General features: G+C 38.4%; 1 protein-coding gene across 8 annotated transcripts in view; it reads left to right on the forward strand.

Moving 5' to 3' along the window:
- Positions 1 to 24,218, forward strand: part of plekha5 (pleckstrin homology domain containing, family A member 5) — a 298,352-nt gene that overhangs the window by 138,320 nt on the left and 135,814 nt on the right. For 6 of the 8 annotated variants that reach the window (XM_072241807.1, XM_072241799.1, XM_072241801.1 and 3 more), the window contains one exon: positions 7,901 to 7,984. The exons of 1 other annotated variant lie outside the window; for it this stretch is intronic. In XM_072241807.1, the coding sequence (XP_072097908.1) occupies positions 7,901 to 7,984 (84 nt within the window). Of the gene's footprint in view, positions 1 to 7,900; positions 7,985 to 16,082; positions 17,703 to 24,218 lie in introns of those variants that run through there. One more of the 8 variants, XM_072241805.1, reaches the window with a different exon arrangement.

The following is a 24,218-nucleotide window of genomic DNA, read 5'->3' on the forward strand; positions in this document are numbered from 1 at the left end:
GATATCATATGACTTGGCATTCTAACTCTCCCCAGAATGATTTATTGCCCACCTTGTTCCAAAGCTGCTGTGGAGAGATATTAGTAGTTTCTTTTATCACAACCATCCATCTTGTTTTCTGTCCATCATCTTTATCATTCCACCTTACCTTGGCATGTCATCTTTTCCCTGAGCATTGGTGCTCAGTGGGATTAGGAACTCTGTTTGGCACAGAGGAGAGTAGATAATTTTTCTTCCATTTCATGGAATCTGAGTAACCTATAATGAAGCACATCTGAAATTTGTATGAGTTGAGAGAGTGGTGGAAACAGAGTCGCTGGCAGCATGTAAGAACTGTCTATATGAACCTTTGAAGACTGTTGGACAAGTACTGGAAGGCTGGATTCATGCAGGTGGCTGCCCCTGGATTGGTAAGCTAATTGATTATTTCCCATGTTGAATGACCTTATGAAAAAAAGCTGAGGCAGAAATCAAAGTAAAAGGTCAAAGCATCAACTGCTGAGATGTGCAGATGATAAAACTCGGTTAGCTAAAATAAAAGAGGATATGAAACATATTAGGAAAGGCAAAGATGGACCATGAGAGCTGGCCTGTAATTGAACATCAAGTCACAGGTCACAATGTAGGGAATGCAAAAAGAATGGAATGATCACATGAAGGCACTGAAATTCTTCATCTTGGAGTCAGACTAAATCAATACAGTGATGTGACCTGACAAAGGCAAAGTGTTCTGAAGAAGAGCAATGTCAGGCTTGGTCAAGATAAAGGAAGTTAGGGATATTACTGTGACAAGTAAGATTACTTAGAATGTTGATTTTCCTGGAAGTAGTAAATATTTATGATAGCTGTATCTCCTGCCTCATTATTCAAAAATAAAACACAACTCCACCATTTCTGCAGTATGTTCTGATTTTATATTCACACTCTAGTGATTGATGCACAAACAACACTGGCAAGTCAAATGGTGAAATAGTTTCCATTATTTAATTTTCATTGCTGCCATTCACACAAAGACCATAAGATATAGGAGCAGAACTAGGCCAATCAGAAGATAGATTCTACTTCACCATTCCATCATGGCTGATCTATTATCCTTTTCAACCCCATTCTCCTGCCTTCCTTCCATAACTTTGATGCCCTTACTAATCTAGAGCCGATCAACCACTGCTTTAAATATACTCAATGACTTAATTTCCACAGCCATCTGAGGCAGTGAATTCCACAGATTTACAATCCTCGAGCTAAAGAATTTCCTCCATGTATCTGTTCTAAAGGGTTCTCCTTCTATTCTGAGGATGTCCCCCGGTCTGAGACTCTCCCACTTTTGAAAACGTCCTCTCCATGTCCACTCTGTGCAGGCCTTTTAATGATCAACAGGTTTCAATGAGATCCCTACTCATTCTTATAAACTCCAAAGAATACGGGCCTAGGGTCATCAATTGTTCATCATATGTAACCATTTCACTCCCAGGAGTCATTCTTGTAAGTAACCTGGGTTCTCCCCAATGCCAACACATCCTTACTTAGATGTTGGCACAAAACTGCTCACAATTCTCCAAAATGTTCTGGCCTATGCGTTATAAAATTTCAGTATTACATCCTGAGCAGAGTGACATTTGCAATTTTCCAGTTCTCTGGATCAATTCAAAATCCAGTGATTCTTGAAAGATCACTACTCATGTCTCCACAATCTCTTCAGCTACCTCTTTCAGAACTCTGGAGTGTCGTTCATCTGGTCCAGTTGACTTAATCTACCTTCAGACCTGTCAGCTTCTGAAGCACATTCTCCTTAGTAATAGCAACTACCCTCATTCCTGCCCCCTGACACTCTTGAATTTCTAGCACACAGTTATTGTCTTCCACAGTGACGTCTCACACAAAATGCTTCAGACCATAACGCCGTAAGACATAGGAACAGAATTAACCATTCAACGCATGGAGTCTGCTTCATTTCATCATGGGTGAACCATTTCCATCTCAACCCTATTCTTCTGCCTTCTCCCCATAATCTTTCTCGTCTGACTAATCAAGAGCCTATCAACCTCCACCTTAAATACACTCAGTGACCTGGCCTCCACAGTGTCCTGTGACAGCAAATTCTATAGATTCACAACCCTCTGGCTAAATAAATTCCTCCTCTTCTCTGTTCTAAATGGATGTCCCTCTATTTTGAGGCTGTGCCCTTTGGTCCTAGACTCGCACTGAAAGAAACATCCTCTTCACATCCACTGTATCTAGGCCTTTCAACGTTCAATAGGTTTCAATAAAATTCCCCCCCCCCCCCCCATTCTCCTAAATTACAGTGAGTACAGGCCCAGAGCCTTTAATCGCTGCTCATATGATCACCCTTTCATTCCTGGAATAATTCTCGTGAACCTCCTGTGAATCTTCTCCAATGTTAGCACAATATTTCTTAAATAAGGGGCCTAAAACTTCACAATACTCCAAGTGAGGCCTCACCAATGCCTTATACAGCCTCAGTATTACATCCTTGCTTTTATATTCTAGTCATCTGGAAATGAATGCTAATATTACATTCGCCTTCCTCACCACTGAGTCAACCTGCAAATTAACCTTAGGGAATCCTGTGCAAGGACTCCCAAATACCTTTTAACCTCAGATTGTTGAATATCCTCACAATTTAGAAAATTGTCTATGCTTTATTCCTTCTACCAAAGTGCATGACCATACACTTCCCAACACTGTATTCCATCTGCCACCCCTTCATCTTTTCTGCTAATCTATCTAAGTCCTTCTACAGCCTCTCTGCTTCTTCAACACTACCTGATCCTCCACCTGTGGTCCTATTGTCTGCAAACATGGCTACAAAACCATCCATTTCATCATCAGAATCATTGACATACAATGTAAAAAGAATCAGTCTCAACACAGACCCCTGTAGAACACCACTAGTCACCAGCAGCCAATCCGAAAAGGATTCCTTTAATCCCACTCTTTGCCTCCTGCTAATCAGCCAATTCTCTCTATCTTTGCTAGTTTCTTTCTTGTACAACCCTGAGCTGTTGTCTTGTTTAGCAGCCTCATATGTAGCACCTCAGCAAAGGCCTTCTGAAAATCGAAGCGCACAACATCCACCAATTCTCCCTTCTTTATCTTGCTTGTTATTTCATCATAGAATTCCAGCAGATTTGTCAGGCAAGATTTTCCCTTGAGGAAACCATGCTGACTTTGGTCTATTTAGTCATATGCCTCCAAATACCCTGAAACCATATCTTTATCAATCGAGTACAACATCTTCCCAACCAGTGAAGTCAGGCTAATGAGCCTATAATTTTTGTTCTTCTTTTCTTCCTTCTTGCATAGTGGAATGACATTTGTAATTTTTTATTTTTTCAGAACAATGCTAGAATCAATTAATTTTTGAAAGATCATTACTAATGCATCCACAGTCTCTTCAGCTACCACTTTTAGAACTCTGGGGTGTGCACCATCTGGTCCAGGTGACTTAGCTACCTTCAGACCTTTCAGTTTTCCCAAGAACCTTTTCTGTGGTTGTGGTAACTTCACACACTTCATGGCCCCCAACACCTGGAATTTCAACTATACTGCGTGTCTTCCACAGTGAAGAATAATACAGAATACTTATTCAGTTCATCCACCATTTCCTTGGTCCCCATTACTATCTCACCAGCGTCATCCTCTAGCATTGGAATATCTACTCTTGCCGCTCTTTCATTCTTTATATACCTGGGAAAAAAAGTTTTTGTATCATTTTTGATATTAGCTGGTTTACCTTCATATTTTATCCTTACCCCACTTGTGTTTTTTTTAGTTACCTTCTGTTGGTTTTTAAAAAATACCCAATCCTCTAACTTGCCACTAATTTTTGCTCTATTATATATCCTCTCTTGTGCTTTTATGTTGGCTTTGACTTTCCTTGTCAGTCATTATCTTCCCTTTAGAATACTTCCTTTGCTTTGGGAAGTATCTATCCTGTGCTTTCTGAATTGCTCCCAGAAATTCTGGCCATTGCTGCTCTGACGTCATCTGTCCCCTTCCTATCAACTTTGGCCAACTCCTCTCTCATGTCTCTGTAATTTCCTTTACTCCTTTAGTCATAGTCATACTTTATTAATCCCGGGGGAAATTGGTTTTCGTTACAGTTGCTCCATAAATAATAAATGGTAATAGAACCATAAATAGTTAAATAGTAATATGTAAATTATGCCAGTAAATTATGAAATAAGTCCAGGACCAGCCTATTGGCTCAGGATGTCTGACCCTCCAAGGGAGGAGTTGTAAAGTTTGATGGCCACAGGCAGGAATAACTTTCTATGATGCTCCGTGCTGCATCTCGGTGGAACGAGTCTCTGGCTGAATGTACTCCTGTGCCCACCCAGTACATTATGTAGTGGATGGGAGACATTGACCAAGATGGCATGCAACTTAGACAGCATCGTCTTTTCAGACACCACCGTGAGAGAGTCCAGTTCCATCCCCACAACATCACTGGCCTTACGAATGAGTTTGTTGATTCTGTTGGTGTCTGCCACCCTCAGCCTGCTGCCCCAGCACACAACAGCAAGCATGATAGCACTGGCCACCACAGACTCGTAGAACATCCTCAGCATCGTCCGGCAGATGTTAAAGGACCTCAGTCTCCTCAGGAAATAGAGACGGCTCTGACCCTTCTTGTAGACAGCCTCAGTGTTCTTAGACCAGTCCAGTTTATTGTCAATTCATATCCCCAGGTATTTGTAATCCTCCACCATGTCCACACTGACCCCCTGGATGGAAACAGGGGTTACCGGTACCTTAGCTCTCCTCAGGTCTACCACCAGCTCCTTAGTCTTTTTCACATTAAGCTGCAGATAATTCTGCTCACACCATGTGACAAAGTTTTCTACCATAGCCCTGTACTCAGCCTCATCTCCCTTGCTGATGCATCCGACTATGGCAGAGTCATCTGAAAACTTCTGAAGATGACAAGACTCTGTGCAGTAGTTGAAGTCTGAGGTGTAAATGGTGAAGAGAAAGGGAGACAAGACAGTCCCCTGTGGAGGCCCAGTGCTGCTGATCACTCTGTCGGACACACAGTGTTGCAAGCACACGTACTGTGGTCTGCCAGTCAGGTAATCAAGAATCCATGATACCAGGGAAGCATCCACCTGCATCGCTGTCAGCTTCTCCCTCAGCAGAGCAGGGCGGATGGCGTTGAACGCACTGGAGAAGTCAAGAAACATGACCCTCACAGTGCTCGCTGGCTTGTCCAGGTGGGCATAGACACTGTTCAGCAGGAAGAGGATGGCATCCTCAACTCCTAGTTCGGGCTGGTAGGCGAACTGGAGGGGACCTAAGTGTGGCTTGACCATAGGCCGGAGCAGCTCCAGAACAAGTCTCTCCAGGGTCTTCATGATGTGGGAGGTCAATGCCACCGGTCTGTAGTCATTGAGGCCACTGGCTTTACAGATGGCTTTAGCTTCTTTCTTTCAAATTGCAAGGTGAATTCTATCATATTATGATCACTGTTTTCTCAGGGTTCCATTATCTTAAGCTCCTTAATCATATCCAGTTCATTACACAACACCCAATCCAGAATTACTGATCCCATGGTGGGCTCAACCACAAGTTGCTTCAAAAAACCAATTCAGAGGTATTGTGCTAATTCTCTCTCTCGATATCCAGCATCAATTTGATTTTCCCAATCTATCTGCCTATTGAAATCTCCCATGATGAACGTAACATTCCCTTTTTACATACTTTTTCTATCTCCCACTGTAATTTGTAGACTACATCCTGTCTACCGTTCAGAGTTCTGAATATAACCCCTATCAGGGTCTTCTTACCCTTGCAGTTCCTTAACAGTACTCACAAGGAATCTACGTCTTCCGATCTTATATCATCTCTTTCTAAAGATTTCATTCCATTTTTACCAGCAGAGCCAGTCCTCCTCTTCTGCATACCTGCCTGTCCTTTTGATAGATTGTGTATCCTTGGATATTAAGATTCCAGCTACAACTGTCTTTTAGCCATGTCTCTGTAATTCCTACAACATAATATCTGCCAATCTCTAACTTACTAAGTTCACCAACCATTTCTTTGAACCCCTTTACTACCAATCCAGCATAATTTTCCAGCAGTTTGATATCTACTCTTGCTTGTCTTTTACTCTATATGTCTGAAAAAAAAATCCTTTGGTATCCTCTCTTATATTATTGGCAACCTTACCTTCATATTTCATCATTTTTCTCATTACCCTTTTAATTGTCCTTCTGTTCATTTTTTAAAACTTCCCATCCTCTAGCTTCCCAATATTTTTTGTTCTGTTGTATGCCCTTTTGCTTTTGAGGAGGTTTCTTCTTTTTGGGATAGATATTGAAATCTGCATATTGGAAACCTCACGAGCATCATAACATTTTCCTTTCATATGACTTTTCTACTTCCCATTGTAATTTGTAACTCACATCCTTGCCGCTGTCTCTATAACTTCCTTCATTTTTACCTCTATGCACAAGCATTCTACATTTTCTGATCCTCATGTCACTTCTTTCAAAGGTGGGGGTTCAAAGCCTGGGGTCCACAGACCTCTTGGTTGATAGTAGGGATCCATAGCATAAACAAAGTTGGTAGCCCATGTTCTAAGAATATGGTTTCATTTTTTACCAATAGACCCACTGCACCCTCTCTGCCTACCTGCCTGCTTTTTGATGGGATATGTATCCTTGAATGTTTAGTTTGCAGCTGTGATCTTGTTTCAGTTATGATTCTGATGGCTGTAGCATCACAGCCACCAATTTCTAGCTGCTCCATAAACTCACTTACCTTATTTTGTATGCTCCATCCATTCATATAAAAGGTCCTATATACACCACCCAACTTCTTGATCTTGTCTCCATGTTGCCTGAAGTTAAATTTGTATCACTTTCTGACTTGTCCTTTGTTCTAGAGACTTCAGTAAACTCCCCTCACTCTCTTTCCCTTTTACTTTATATATTCTTTTCCAAGCTGTTGAATCCACCCCTTACTAGTTAGTTTAAAGTCCCATCCACAGCCCTGGTTGTACAATTTGCTACGACCATGGTCCTAGCATAGTTCAGCTGGAGCCCTTCCCATTGGAACAACTCCCTCTTTCCCCAATACTGTGAATAAGTTGCCATTTCTACTTGCGTATGTTACCCATTGCTTTCACACCTTTATCTGGTTTGAACTAATAATGTTTGGAAAGCAACAATGCACAACATTCCCCTAACTACTGAATGTTACTATGGCAAATATTCAGGATTTATTGTAACCAGATCTGACAAAAGTTAATTGCTTCTGAATGTATGTCTGCTTTATATACTGTACAATCTGCATCTTGTGAAATTATCTGTATTCCATGATTTAGAGAATAAAATGTGGGATTCAGTCAGGCAATTATCTGTGGAGAGAATGGTGTTATTTCATGTTTCAACTTCTTCAGAACTGTTAGATTCACAGGAAATTTCTTAAATGCTGATTTTTTTTGGATAATTTTCTGATTCATATTTTGACAGGGACTGATTTTTGCCTTTAAACATGAAATTTCTTTTGTATAGATCAGTCCATCTTCTGTTTGCTTGATTTGTTGAAATGTGAATTTCATTGTGGTTCATTTTAAATTTTGCAACCAAGCAGAATGATAAAATATCATTTTGAGTTTATCTGTATTTTTGTGCAGTACAGACATATTAATTTAGACTGTACTTTGTGGGTATATACTATAGAGCCGGGTCATCTGGGTTAAATTTGAGCAAGTTTGCTATTCATTTCAAGATTAAAGCTGGCTCCTAGAGGTGGTTATCTGACCACTCTACTGTTTGTACACTGTATGCATGAGTGTGTGATCCAGAGAAAAGCAAGGAGGGAAGTAATTGTGATATTAGTATAGCAAACTGACACGTATTTTCTTTTTCTGCAGTCACAATGAATGGAAGGTAACTTGCAAACATCCAGTTACAGGACATACATCGCAAGAAAACTGTATATTTGTCATGAATGACGAGTAAGTCACAATTTTCTCCTTGTGTGGCTTGTTACAGTGTTTACACAAATAGTTGAAAATCTCTAAAGGCAATATTCTGAATGTTTAATTTGCTGACTTAGAAATATTCCACATTCTTGTCCAATTAATTTCACTGCTTGCAGATGTTTTTAAAGTTGCACTTTGTGGTTTAATTCCCAATGTGGTTTTTAAATTGAATACTTTTATTCTGAGAATGCAGCACAAACATACTACACTGTAATTTGAAATTTCTGCTGAGTACTCAAAACAGTTTAGCATTTGACCATAATTGTATCCAAATGTTCAGGGACTTTTTAATTTGCCTGATTTTTTTTTTAGTTTAATCTTTTGGGGTTTTTTTTTGCTAAAATTTCAGGAAAAGATGGCATTTCTATGGCCTGTAACGAAAAATTCAGTAAGCTAGCTATTTCTAACATCAAATTCGCATAACTTTCATTTGACTTTTTTAATGCTGGATGCCCAAACATTCCTCTCTTTACAGGAGCTATCTTTGGAAGCTTACAATTCCTCTTTACAGCTCCTAAACAGGTCAAATGGACTTCCAGCTTGTGTGTCAGTTGTGTATCTTAGAACAGCTGGTTGAAGGTCCAAAAAAATAGCTCCAGGCTCTCCCTTTCTGCTTGTCCTTGTCCTCTGAAAGCACGTCAATTAAGCTACATTGATTTATATTGTAGAATAAGGTCATTCATTGGAAGTAGCTCTTGGATGCTGTGAGTATTCATTTTAAACAATGGTTTATAGTAGAAGCTATGGTCAATAAAATTACAAGTTTAATTTTATTTACATTTGTGAGCTACTAAAATCAAGCATCCTTGTTATGCACATATTTAATGTCTCACTGAATTTGTAAACTTTCTAAACTGTTGAATAGGTGTTTTATTAAAAGAGAGCCACTTGGCATGGTGCAGATTCATTTTTTATGTGTACCTAAGGTTTTTGCAAACTGAAATCAGTTTTCTTCATTGTAGCGGTTTGGACAATTTAAACAATATACTGGAAAGACAGGGTGTCAGGATCAGAAGCGAGAGCCAATATTGCTTGCTGTCCTGCAATGGTGTCTCTTCTGTTCATGGCGCTGAGGCTGTGAAGTTTATCCCTGGTTGTTTTGCTTCGTGCCCACTAATATGATGGACTGATACCTAGGCTTGGGGCTCCTCCGGGCTGCTCTGGGGTTCAGATCTAGGGACTCATTTTGGTTCAGAGTGTTGTTGCTTGCTTCTATTGTTTGCATGATTAGAATATTTTTCCCCCTTCTCGGAGCAGCAGGTGATAGTCTTTATTTTATTTATTTTTAATTGGGTTCTTTTGGGTTTCTTGCTTTGTGGCTGCCTGTAAGCAAAAAAATCTCAAGGCTGTATAATTTATACATTCTTTGACAATTAATGTATCTTGAAATCTTTGAATTAATGGTGAAATATATGAATTTAGAAATTCCAGCAGACCCAAAGAATTGCAAGCAACTGCTGAGGGAGCGGATCTCAAACAATTACTTTAGTTACCATCAGTCTCTGCAACTTCATTTAGTCTTCAAGCTTTATACATTTTTTATATAAAAAATATACCTGTCAATATTTTCTTTTGTGACCAGGTTCAAGGGTCCAAATGTGTGCTGGCCAAAGGTCCAATTATTCATTTCTGTAGCCTGGAGGGGGTTTGGATTCAGCAATAATCGATGACCCAGAGCTGGGGTTGAGATGAGTGAGGACAAAACTCCCTGTGGTTGTTCACTGGGTTAATGGAAGATCAGAAGGTGGAGCTGAGGTCTGCAGAGATGGATAATAGAGGATAGGATGGCAGCCAATTTTTATCACGGAGGGAGCCACTGGTGGTAGTGGGCACTGTTCATGGCCATAATCTTTGGATTTTGGTGCACAAGGGTGATCAGGCTGGTTTCCTAACAGGCATCACAATTTGCTGTTGTACAGGGAAGATCTGTTTATCCCCATTCTGCAAAACTACATTTACTCCATGGAATACGTTATCCAATTTTTCACACAATGTTCCAGAAGGGGCCGTTCCATGGAAAGTAACATAATGTGAGAACGCGAGAGTCCCATGCTATGAGGGATAAGGATTGCAATAAGAAAAAGCAGTCCGTATCCCACTTTTTCATAATTCAAATGCACTTCTTATATGTATGCATCAAGAAAAGCAAATCAAAAGCAAAACTGTGTTGATTGTTCTCTTCTTTTCATGCACACTCTGTGAGAAGAAATGTTAACCCATGTCTCAAAATTCATGTTGTGAGTTGTGAATTTCTGTTAATTAATTTTTATCGCATGAAAGGCGATAATGCAGGGATCACCTGTAAAAGGAAGCAGCCAGAAAGTCTTCAGGGTGACACAAATAGAGCCATCAAAGGTTGCAGGCATGTTTCACTGCAGAGAAAGATGAATTTTCAGCATATAATGCTGAGAAAAACTAATTTTATAATATTCTTGTAAAACACCCTTCCTGATGAATGTGTTTTGTGCAACTATCACATGTTAAGAAGGAATGTCATCTGAGAATGAGAAGTGTTTTCGTAAATACGCTCCATTGCAGTTTAAAGTTTTATCTGGTCATTGTTTATCCATCAGCAGCTTAATTGGGTGTTGGGACTGCATGTCCAATAAACTTGCTATTGACTCTAAGTTAACGTAGTTTTTTGTGTGGAAAAGTCCTCAGGAGATCCCCCTTGAAAGTTTTGTGGTTCAGAGCAGCCTCCAGTTTATCCCTAAACCATGCAGATCAGATGCATCAGCTTGATTCTGAATCTGTGTTAAATTAATTTATTGACCAGGGTGTCTGCAGTAGGCCTTATAGATCCTGTACTGTGTATTATCCAGGGCAACTGCCAGCATTGTAAGATGACAGTGGTCCACCAAATGTCAGCTCATTTTCATTTCAGCAGAAAATTAAATTTCCAGAGGAAATGGTGATTCAAAATCGACCTGATAATCCTTCGTTAAAACTAATCTGATCGACTGGATCATTCGGACCAGTAATTCTAGAAACTTTTTTGCCTTGTCTTTGGTTGTGTGTGAACCTGAGATTTAAAAAAAAGTTTAAAAGAATCGATGGTCTGTAAAGCATTCTATACATACTCTATTTTTGTTTGCCCTGCAGAAAAGTTACAAATGCTGAAATGTAATGTGTAGAATGTCATTCTTTTCAGAGAAAGTTTCTGGAGCATGTTCAGCTGCTCTCTTCGTCAAAGGTCTTTTTGAGACTGATTGCAGCTGCTTCTTTGAAATGTTGGTGCCTCCAGGCACACCCCTTCCCCCACGAGAAAATAAATACCATGACTGGCCTTTGTATCTCTTTTCAGTAATTTCTTATTCTTTTACCAGTGTAAACTTTTGTGCCCCCAAGTATATTCCTCTACAATGTGATCTCGCAAGACACATTTTAGGGTATAATTGCAAAAAAAAGAACTTGTGTAACTTAATTTAAGCCCAACCATATTTTCACATTAATTTTCTATGCTTTGTTGCTTTTGTGCTTTCAGTTTTTTTTGGGGGGTGGGGGTAAATGAGAGAGAAGTGGAAAAAAGCTTTTGCTTTTTTTTGGTCTTAGGCCTTTAGCTTATAAAGACTGGGGTCAGTCTGATAGTTTCCAGCTAAATACCCTCAAAACTCTGACCAATTCATTTGTCACATGAAGAATAATGACTACACAGTATGATTATGCTTTTTTTACAAAATTGAAAGATTTTTGTTCAGAATTTAATCTGCACAATGGCTAATACAAATTTCTTGTCACTTATTTGGCATTTGAAAATTTCAGGCAATTGCCATTTATTTTGGATCAGTTTTGGGAATCACTCTCAGATGTCGATTAATGGCAGCTCGTGGTTTTATAACGTGCTGTGATCTATACCCACACCATCTGTTTCAGCCGTTAAATTAATCCTTTTAAATCTAATGTGCATTTCAGAGTTTCCCTCTGGTTCATCAGAGCTTGGAAACTAGAATTCTTTGAAATATTATGCCAAATGTATTTACATATCCAATGAAGCATTAAACTTCTGAAGTTTTTGCATCTGAATTAATTACATGTAAAACATATAAATAAAATAATTTCCTGTTCAACTATTGATAATTTTATTCATATTATTAGTTTCATGATGCGACTTGATGTAATATTTTGCTGGATAGTTTTACAAAAAAGAAGCAGTGGAACTATATATGCCAGGTGATTCATTTCATCTCCACTTCTGTCAACCAAATTGGAAGTCAAACTTATTTAAAAGAAAATCAATTTTAAGTAGGTCAAAGAGAACTAGTTGTATTATTTCTCCTAGAAAATCTAAACCAAGAAAATACTCTGAAAGGCTGTACATATGATCTCTAATTCTGGATTTCTAGTTGCGGAGTTATTTTTATAACTACGTACATGGAAGGTGAATATCATTGTAATGCTAGCATTTACTATCCATCCCTCATTGTCCCTGAGGTACGGAAGCAGCAATGAGTCAACCACATCTGGACTCACATTTACGCCTAACTGCATTAGGATGGCACATTTCTGTCCCTGAAGGACATCCGTGAGCCAGATGGGTTTTCATGGCAATCTGGTGGTTTCGTGGTTTCTGTTGCTGTGGCTAACCTTAAAAAAAAATTTCTGGATTTATTGAATTACTCTTAATTTAAATTGCTCAGCTGTCATGATGGGATTAGGGCTTTGTTTCAGGATAATGGTCCCAAATACCACTCTGCTACCATAGCCCTAATTAGGTCTGTTTGTCTTGTTTCTGGTTTGGATTATTCTTGGAAGTTCAAGAAAATTGATTTTTTAATGTATACTTGAATTTTTCAGTTGTTTAACTACAGTATCTGTAGGCTAATGGATTTCTTGGGTCTTATTACAAGTATTGTAACTCTGACATAGAGCAGATAAAGCAGCAGTTCAATTGAAGGTGGCCATTCTCAGACTAAAGAGCAGCATCCAGTTGAAGATTTGTGTCCTACCAAGTCTAAGGAAATGTAAGCATTTGTGTCTTGCATGGATGTAAATAGATACAATCAGTACCAGGTTAGTGTAGGGTCATTGAACTATGCAACACAGAAACAGGCTCTATGGCCCAACGCGTTTATGCTGACCAAGTTTTGCCAATGTGAACTAGCCCCATTTATGTCCATTTGGCCCAAGTTCCCCTAAACCTTTTCTGCCCATTTACTTCTGTAAATGCCTCTGAAACATTGTAGTTGTGTCTAACCACTCCCAGTTTCCCTTGCTGCTTGTTTCACAAACCCACCACCCTATGTGTGGAAAATATTTCCTCTCTCAGCTTGAATCTACATCATCTAGTTTTATACTCTCCCACCCCGGTGAAAAGGACTGTGTGGGGATAGGCCCACTCTATGCCCTTCATTTTATATAATCTCTAAGGTCAAGTCAGCCTCCTGTGTTCCATGGAAGAAAACCCCAGCCTATCCAATCTGTCCTTTTCACTCAAGACCTTTTATGGGACTAAATATCTGCAAAATAAACTGACTGACTTGGAAAACCTGATGTCTATTATGCAAGTAAAGTTGGTTTTAGTCCATAATTAATACGTCAGAATTAGCCTGTAAATGTAATGGATTGACACAAATGGAATTTAAGACCACAATGGTAATCTTAATGTCTCAGTACCAAAAATGTGTGGCCTGCTGTGCTGAACTTAATTTAATAGCCTATAATACTGATGCTGTACCAATACTAGAGAAAAGTACTCCATTACTAGGTACTGAAATCATTCATTTTAATAAGCCACATGTACACTTGTTTTAAATATAACTTGGATTGGTTTGTTATTGGTATTTAATGGGGTTGGGAATTATGGGTTAATGGTTATAGCTATCACTGAAAGTTTATTTAATATTCTGAGAGGGAGGCAATAGAACATCCCCAAAAAAATAAATTTTGTTACTGAAGCTATATAATGCATGTGTTCTGCCTACATTGTTTACTGCAATAATGGGTGAAAATCAGGATCAGAGGATCTAATCTTATTTGGGAAAACATCCCTAATTAGCTGTGCCCTGTTAGGCAACTTGAAGTTCTATTGGCAATCCAATCTTTTTGCACAGGCAGTCATTATATGCAGTAGCTAAAATTGTAGGGTGTGTTTCTTAGAAATAATTTCTACAGACTATGATTTAACTAACGGCTTGAATGATCTGCAGTCTCATTGCTGAGAGTAAAAGAATCGTATAGTTAAAATAAACTGTGTATAATTATGCATGCTGATTATAGTAAAAGAGTTGCATGAGGAATCTTTTATTGATGCAAACTGCAAGTTATAATTAGGATTTATAACTGCCTCAATTCAGAGTTACACTGCAAGGACTTACTGCTTCCATTTTGTTTTGACAAATGATAAGAGTTGTGTCCCATTTGTTCATCTTGTTATCTTCGATATTTAGTAATAAGTATCGAAAACGATTGACCGTTTCAGGCTAATTGCCTATTTTGAATTATTCAAATACTGACTGTTAATGAAGACCAGATGAAATGGGGAACGGAAATAGTAGACATTGGGCTCTTTATACCATTCTGTATTTCATATTCCCATTATCTCATACTGGTTGGAATTTTTACACTAAAAAGACAACTGTTTTACATATTTTAATCCTATGATGTGGCAGTTTGGAAGCCAAATGTTGAGAAAGATGCACAACTGGAAACAAAGTATTCAATTACCTTCAAAAATATTGAAGCCTTAAGGCTCATTCCTTCACAGCAGCCATTTTAAAATGCACTTTGAGCATGGTGCATCCTGGAAAGGAACTACAAAAGGCACACAAGATACCTCCTTGTGAAAGTCAGCTGTGCTTTTACAATCCTAATCACAACCTATCGACATTCAGAATAAAAAGTTATCTTGTGATTTGGTAGGGTAGATGCAGTGGTGACATCTCTCATGGATGGTGTCTCTAGAATCTGGATTCACAGTCTCAAAATAAAGGTTGGCCATTCAGGATGAAAATAGAAAGTAGTCCTTTTTACCCAGCTACATACAAAATGTTGGAGAAACTTAGCAGGACAGGCAGTATATATGGAGGGGAGTAAACTGTTGACGTTTCTTTGCGGAGTCCCTTCGTCAGGACCTTAATGGGACCTTCATCCTGATGAAGGACCACAGCTTGAAATGTTGACTGTTTATTTCCCTTTATTGATGCTGCCTGAACTGCTGAGTTCCTCCAACATTTTGTGTGTGTTACTTAAGACTTACAGTATTTACAGAATCTGTTGTGTAAATCTTTACCCAGCTAATGGCGAAATTTTAAAATTCTCCATGTCAGAAGGCTGGACGGTTGGTTATTCTGTCTATTCATGACAGTAAGAAATAGTTGGCTGGATATTCAGGGCTCAGTGGTGATCTTCATGAATAATGGAGCAGGCACCAGAGAACAGTTGGCCCACTTCAGTTTCATTTCTTGTGTTGTAACCTGTTAATGAAGGCCAGATTGAGAGAGAACAGTAGTCTCTATGCATTCTTTCTCCAGAATAGTATGTATATTGAAAAGCTTATGTAGAAGTGCTCCTTTGTCTTGACAATTATTGAAGAAACATAAAAACTTCAATTATTCCACAAAAGTCATGGAAACCAAACAAGTTGTTTTCTCTGTTTCATTGCTGCATAATGTCCGGAACTAACATGCATCTGAAAGGATTACAAACAATCTCCAAAGTACAGACACCAGAATAATCAGCAAGTTCTCTTTGTATTTTCTCATTTTTCATTAGAAGTACCAAAAAGATTACATTTTTATACTATATTCAGATATATAATGGACTTGTGGCAGATGATTAGTCCTTAGGTCACACCGTTTCTTGCAACATGGTCCCAGACTCAGACCTCTGACGGATGTCAGTTTTATTCAAAGTTCAAGGTATATTTATTATCATAGTACATATATGGCACCAAATACAATCCTAGATTCATTTTCTTGTCGACAATCACAGTAAACATAAGAAACACAATAAAATCAATAAAAGGACACTCGAGGATAATTTGAGGGGAAGATTTTTAAAGATTAGTTTTATTTTGTCATTTGTACATTAAAGCATCAAAGCATACAGTAAAATATATTATTTGTGTCAACAGTCAATGTATCCGAGGAAGTGTTGCCGTGCTTCTGGCTCCAGCAAAGCATGCCCATAACTTAATTACCCTAATCTGTATGCCTTTGGAATGTGGGAGGAAACCAGAGCACCCAGCGGAAACCCACGCGGTCACAGAGAGTACATACAATCTTCTACAGACAGCTGCATGAATTGAACCTGGATTACTGGTACAATGAAGTGTGCCTTCTTTTTCGTAGACATTGTTGGTCTCAGGACTTTTCTGCACATCATATTTTTCATTAACGATTATGTGCTTATCTTCCAATATAGTATAATATCCTGACCATGTATTTTCTATTAACCAAAGTACATACTGGTCACTGTTTTGTAGGACAGTGTCTTTCATTTCCAGAATGGCTGTATTTTTTAAAAGTGAGGTTTGTAAAAGGATTATTGAGTGTGTTCAACCATGTCATATGTTATATAAATCCCTATCATCACTGCCCCTGTCCCATTCCCCACCCAAGGGTCAATATCATTGGGAAAGAATTGTCAACTTGGATGAAAGCCAGAAATATGATTACATTTCAGAAAGACCTGGAGGTTGATATCAAAGCTATGTGGTTACATCCTTTTCTAGTTGTAATTATTTTCATTAATGAGTCACCAAAATATTTTAGTATTAACTGAGATACAAATTGACAATTGTTTGATGTTGTTCCTACCAATGACACCAATTTAGACTGAAGATTTGCTGGGCAAACCTGCTGCACTACTATTGAAAAGGATACTTCCAGTCTCTCAAACTCATTTAAAATTGTTCATCAGTGGAGTCATCCCTTAACTGTGTCTGCTTCAGTAAACAAGTTTCTAATTTTTCGTTCATTGTCTCTAAGTCTATCTCTTCACCCCAATATCGTCCTGGTGCTACGGGGAAGGTCATCTATTACCTGCAGTAATGAATTTAAAACATGAGTTCAAATTGTTGCCTTGGTAAAGCAGCCAGCATCATCAAAGACCCCACCCATCCTGATCATTATCTCTTCTCCACCCTCTCATTGGGCAGAAGATGCAAAAGCCTGTAAGCACATACCACCAGGCTCAAGGATAACTCCTATCCCACTCTTGCAAGACTATTGAATGATCCTCCAGTACAATAAGAGTCTATGCTTGACTTCATTATGGCATTGTACCCCATTGTATGCACTTTCTTTGTAACTGTAATGCTTTAGTCTGTATTCTGTTATTTTCACATAGTTCCTCAATGCATTATTGTAATGTAATAATTTGTGTCGATGGCATACAAAACAAATTTTTTCACTGTAGTTCAGTACATGTAACAATCATAAATCAATTTTTTAAAACATCTATTAACAGTACATCTGGAATTTAAGTTAATTAACTAATCTAAAATAAAGTATGATGTGAGTAACAGTGATCCACAGGTTGTTCTAAAAACTTATGTTTTCAATATTGCGCTTCAAAAAGGGAACTTTGTGGAATTTTCAGACTGACCTGTATGTTATTCCCAAGATCATAGTAATGTGGTTGATTCTTAGCAGTCCTTTGAAGTGGGTTAGAAATTCATTAAATCTAAAAACAATAAGGAATGGGTTTATCAATCTCATCCATACTGTATTCCATGAATTAAGAATATGAATAAAAGATTCATCTCACAAATTAATTCCATGAGTCAAGTTTTTCTCAAAATTTTGATACGCTTTAAATCTGAAGCTTCACTGTAGTGTGGGGTTTGTTTCAGCTGCAACTTAACTAATATTTTGTACAGACTTATCATTAACCTCTTGCTGTTTTATTCATTGTAAACCTACTGTCCATACACCATGTTTGAATTCTGTGTGCCTTTTGTAATCTTAATGGTTTGGGCACCTTCTCCCATAAAATTGTTTTGTTTCTCCTTTGGAAATTTGCAAGGAGAAGCATAATTCTATTTGCATCCTAAAATGTGGAAATTTATATTTATTTATATTGACTTGCATGGTCACACATCCACTAAGCCCATAATTTTTTTTCATACATACTAATTATTATTGAAGTTAACTGGACTGTGATATTGTGCAGGTCTCCCTGCGTCTTTGCCAGGAATTTAATTTCATTTGTCTCTCTACATTGAAGGGGAGGAACAGAATCAGATTTAATATCACTGGCATATGTCACGCAGTTTGTTGTTTTGCAGCAGCAAAATATATTTTGCAATACGTAATAATAAAACTAAATTACAATAAGAGATATAAAGAAAAATAAATTAAGCAGTGCAAAAAAAGCAAAATACAAAAAAGTGAAGTAGTGTTCATGGTTAATTGGTCATTCAGAAATTTGATGGCAGAGGGAAAGAAGCTGTCCTAAAAGATTGAGCATGTGTCTTCCGCTTCTGTATCTCATCAGTGGTAGCAATAAGAAGACTGCCTTTCATATGAGTCTGTGAACACCAGTGCCATTTGACAATCTTTTTTATTGTATTATGAAAATAAGTACCTGAAATGTGCAGCAGCACAATGATGAAGCTAGTAGAAATCACTGCTTCAGTGTCAATCCTGATCTTGTGCTGTCTGTGTAGAAAGTTGTGTGGTTTCCCTGTGACCACGAGTTTTCTCTGTGTTCCAATTTCTTCCAACATCTCAAAAATGGTAGGCTAATTGGCCACTCTAAATTTTTCCTTCTGTGTAGGTGAGTGGTAAAATTTCGCGGGAGCTGGTGAGAATGTAGGATCAATGTAGGGTTAGTGCAAAATAGATGGTTGACAGTCAGTATGGACTCCATGAGAAAAAGGGCCTGCTTCAATGCTGCATCTAATTTAAAATGGGGTTTAAAAGCTCATATGAGCACCTGTGCTCTTCCAAGTAAAACAATAGCCATTAGACAATTACAGATTGCTTGTTTTTGCTTGTTAAAACAAGAACAGCATGCATTTGATTTATTGCATCTGTTTGGGAAGTGATACTAGCTTTTAACTTTTTCTCATTGTAGCTGGCATTGATACCTCTGCAAAAATTAATGATTTACTATTCCAGCTGTATGAATTTTCACATATGAAGAGTTCTTAGAACCTTGGTTCTTTTTTAGCTTGGGAAGACTTGATAATTTATGTCAATTCCACATAAAATATATATTGGCTACAGCAATGAATGCAGTTCTATGCTATTAGGTACATTTTCACTCATCATTAGATAATTCTGCAACCACTCATCAATTACTTGTTCAACACTGACATCCATAATTAAATGAGCATTAATCTTTGCTGCATATTTTTATGTGATAAATTGAAAATCTAAAATTACTTCTCCACTTATTCTCTTAGTTAATTTGTTTAATAATTTGAATTATTTGAAAATTGGTTAAGCAGATCATGTAGTTTAGAATTCTTGCTCATTTTCCTTGGTGATTCCATAATTTTATGCTATTTTTCCTGAGGTTTTTCTAAACAAATCTCAAAGAGTACTGTTCTGTTCTTACCATGAGATGTATTAATCTGGCATCTGAATGGCCTTTTTGTACACAGATGGAACACTGGCCTGTCTTCATCTTAATTTGTTGGGCTGATTTGATTATTTACTTAAATTATATCCAAAACAGGTGGTTCTTAATTTTTTTGCCACATCTAGTTTCAGTACTTGATCATGAATCAATGTTGTAATTCGGTGGTTAAAATCTTTTTTAGACCATGTACATTTGTCTTGCAATATGCCATGCATTTTGAAGGTGTAGTCTTCCTCCCAAGATTCCGCAAAGTACATCTATAATTATTGGTTACATGGGTAGTGAAGATTTCAAAAAGACACTTCTGTCTTCTGGGAGAAAAAAAATTGAATGGTTAATATTATAGGTGATAGATGAAGAATAGCATTCATAAATATTGCTTAATTTTAACAAAAGAACTAATTGATTTGGAATTAAAGCAAAAATAAACTGCAATTACTGACAATCTGAATCACAACTGGGAATTCCCAGGAATGCTCAGATGATCAATCAGCATTTGTAGGGTGGAAACAGAGTTGGCATTGAACTGATAAGTTGACACTGTTTCTCTCATTTTCTTTTTAAGTATTGGAGTTGGGAAAAAAAAGACATGAAGAATGTGTGAACAATTTTGGCATTGGTCAGATCAACCTCATAATTTCAGTGACATTTTAACACAAACTATTGTATGAAGGTTTTTTTTTTGATTTAAAAGTCTGTCCTAGGTGAATCTATTGCACTTTATCCATTCTGTCTGTCTTATTCTTTCATCTGATTATTCAGCTCACAGAGAAGGAGCAAAATTACCTACATGGAAATAAGTTGTTATGAACATCATATTTTACAGAATTACATATTTTTCACTTAAAAGGCTTAAAGAAAGTCAAGGGCACAAATTATCGTGGAATGCAGTGAAAATGGTCACATTTAAACAATTCCAGTATTTGGTTAGATCTCAGTGTAACAATACAATATAATCAAAGTATGTCATCAAAAATAAAGATGAGTGTTGTCTCTTAAATCTCTTGGAGCAATTTTCTTTCAGTGGATTATATTGAAGTGCATTCCTGTTGAGTGGGCAGTCTTGTATGAAGCAAAATGGCAGTGAAGAGAATGAAAACTAAACAGTATGTTTAGTTATGCTGATTGAGAAAAATATTTTAGCTAGTCGTATCTTCAGAATTCATTTCAATTCATTGAGGTGCATTTTTTGTACGAGGCTAGGGTAACAATTTAAATCATTAACTACCCTGGAAAGTTCTTGCTGCTGCACTTTGTCTATGTTCTGATGTTAGACTCCCGATGGAGTCAATCAGAGGAGTTCCAGACTTGTGCAGCTTCTTAACAGTTACATTTGGTAGTCATCCAATAAACTGCACCAGTTTAGGCTTAATGCAGATTCTGTGACTTCATCCATTTCAACAGTTCAGAAAGTAAAAGATTAGCTTTAGTGAGTCAAAGCCTTAATTGAGTTAACTTAAAACTATTTAATTGACTTTAAAATGTTTAATATGCAGTATTTAAATAATTTAAAGTGTTTTTGAAGATCAGGTGTTCCAATTCTATTTTTTAACATTTTTAATTTGTTAAGTAATTCTACTACTTTTCAATGAATTTGCAGTATGCAAGTTTTGGGTACATTGACAAACATTATAAGTTTTTTTTTACCAGTTATACAGCCAGTAAATATGGGGTGAGCAAACTTCACATGTTGTTGAGGCATATTGGAAGACCTGTTTCTGGATTTTGGCTGAAGGCCCCTGTCTACAAGTGACCTTTACATTCACTATGGCTTTATGCATCGACCCAGTACACGTGTCCAGTCCATCATCAAGATAGTACTTTTTAAACGGTAACTACAGTAGACAGGAAATCTGTAGGTTCTGCAGTATCTGGAAGTACAGTCAGGTGTGCTTCTTGGCCTGGTTTTTAAGGAAAAGTCTCACTGCGCCAGTGCAACTTCAGGGATAGTAGAGTACTGGATGATTCAGCCTGAGTCAGTTTGAAGGCATTGGTGATGCATACAAATGACCTATGTATTTCAGAGAAGTACCAAGAAAAGAGAAGCTTAATGGGGAAAAAAAAGTTGTGATTGACAGTGCATGACATTCATGAATTACACCAAGGATGGGCAGACAAAAATTTTGGGGAGCTTATTAGAACTTTTCAAATTAAAGACAGATGGAAAACTATGAACGCCTATGTCATATGGCCTGGCACATGATGCTTTACTAGTGAAGAGCTCAGCAGTAGAGTCATAGAGAAGTAAGCACAGAAACAGGCCCTTCAGCACCTCTAGTCCATGTTGATTCATTTAAGCTGGTTAGTCTCATCAACCTGCACCCGGACCACAGCCCCACATACCTCTGCTACCCATGTACCTATCCAAACTTCTCTTAAATGCTGAAATCAAACTCGCGTGCACCACTTGTGCTGGTGGGCTCGTTCCACACTTTCACGATCCTCTAAGTGAAGAAGTTTCCCCTTCTGGTCCCCTTACACGTTTCAACCCTCACCCTTATCCCATAGTTGTAATTCCACCCAATGTGTAGCATCCATTTGAATACTCATCTGGAGCACCCACATAGTCATTTAAACTAACTTCCACCCTGTTTTCAAATTCACTTGAATCATTTCTAAACAAAAACTTCTCTCCCTTTTCTCCACTCTTATCTTTCTCTATCTCAAGAGAGAAAGCATCTACTGGTAATTATTAGAAACCCACTGACTTCAACAGCATCTTCTCCCTCCCCGTATCCTCCAAGAATACCATTCTTTTCTCTTAATTCCTCCATTCCCACTATCTGTTTTCAAGATGAGGCTTTCCATTCCAGGACTGAGGAAAGGTCCTCCTTTAAAAAAGTATAGCTTCCACTATATTCTAGTTGATAGATCTTTGCTTGCATTTCTTAGACACTTATTCTCACCTACTTCCCGGTCCCCGGAACAGACCAAGCTTGAGCTCCTCCGGTTCCCACCCTTTACTCCAGGGGTTCCCAAACTTTTTCGCACTGTGGACCGGTTTCATATTGACAATATTCTTACGGACTGGCTGACCGGGGGTGGGGGGGGGGGGGGGGGTAGGGTTGTCAACGGACAAGAGTAGCAGTCAAATATGCTGGGTTTTCCCCGAGAAAGACTACAATGACCATGAAGCCTTGCGCAGGCACCAGTGCGCATGCGTAACTTGCGCATGCGTGTACGATTTTTTTCTACAAATCGTTTTTGGCGATTCTGTTTGGGGGGGTTGTTAATCACGACTGGAATATAGATGATAATTAGCTAATACACTCAATTTCGTTTCTAAAAGGGTTTATCTAATGAATTTAATATTAAACACACAGCGCATATTTTCCTCGCATGAATATAGTGATAAGTCAATTATCAGGGGAGGACAGGGGAGCTTGAAGTAAATGTTGAACGAACTTCCAGTAATAGTGGTAGAGGCAGGTTCGATATTATCATTTAAAGAAAAATTGGATAGATATATGGACAGGAAAGGAATGGAGGGTTATGAGCTGAGTGCAGGTCAGTGGGACTAGGTGAGAGTAGCGTTCAGCACAGACTAGAAGGGCAGAGATGGCCTGTTTCCGTGCTGTAATTGTTATATAGTTATATAAGTCAATAGCATCATAACATTTTAAGTATCGTTTGGATATTAAACATGCAGCACATATTTTCCCCATATGAACATATAAAATCATTGCAACACACCAATATCGCTGAATCAGTGGGGGCCCTGGGATTGTTTTCCTGCAACAAGACGGTTCTATCGAAGGGTGACGAGAGACAGCGATACTCGAGTGGGGTTCCCAATGTCTAGTCTCTTCCTCAATTTAGTTTTCGTTGCATTCATTGCAAAGATACGTTGGAAATGGAGGCAACGTTTTCAGTGCTTTCGTGGCTATCTCAGGATATTTAGCCTTGACTTTGATCCATAATGCCGGCAGAGATGTTATGTCAAACATACTTTTCAGCCCGACGTCATTAGGCAAGATGGAGGAGTTGATCTTCTTCCCACGCTGAAATGGATGACGTGCGGGTAATGAACTCGCATGCGTAATGGCTCAACAGTGGGCGTGACAAGGAATGAGGAAAGGTGCAGCTGACTCCTATCGCCAAATCATATCGTTTCCTCGTGGCCCAGTACTGGTCTGCGGCCCAGTGGTTGGGGACCGCTGCTTTACTCCACCTGCCTCCGCATCCATCACATCCTCACATCACCAGTCATATCTTCCCTTCTTCCTGCCCCCTTTCCACATGAACCACTCCCTTAGTGACTACCTGGTCTACTCGTCCTTCTCCACAATACAAGGAGCATAATAGCCCTTCCAGGTGAGCCAGTGTTTCACTGCACTTGATATGGCGGCCTCTCCATTAGTGAGATCTCTTATCTGCTTCTGTTTCTGTTTCTACCTTCCCTTCCCCTTTCCTCATCCCATCTAGTTCGATCTGCTGAATTTTCTTTGTTTCCACCAATCACCAACCAACTTCAATCTCCAAATCCCCTCTCCCCCACCTGGTTCCATCTGTCTGTTTCCCTTATCCAGTTCCACTTAACACTTTCAAGTCATTATCTCACCCCTCTTTCCCACCTCTTTATGCTAGTTATGTAAATCCTGATGCGGGTTGTTCAATCGATATATCCACCATATTTTTGACTCCACAGATGTTGCTTGACCTGCTGAGTTTATTGAGA

The sequence above is a fragment of the Mobula birostris genome, chromosome 23 (genome assembly GCF_030028105.1).
Source record: "Mobula birostris isolate sMobBir1 chromosome 23, sMobBir1.hap1, whole genome shotgun sequence".
Taxonomy (NCBI): domain Eukaryota; kingdom Metazoa; phylum Chordata; class Chondrichthyes; order Myliobatiformes; family Myliobatidae; genus Mobula; species Mobula birostris.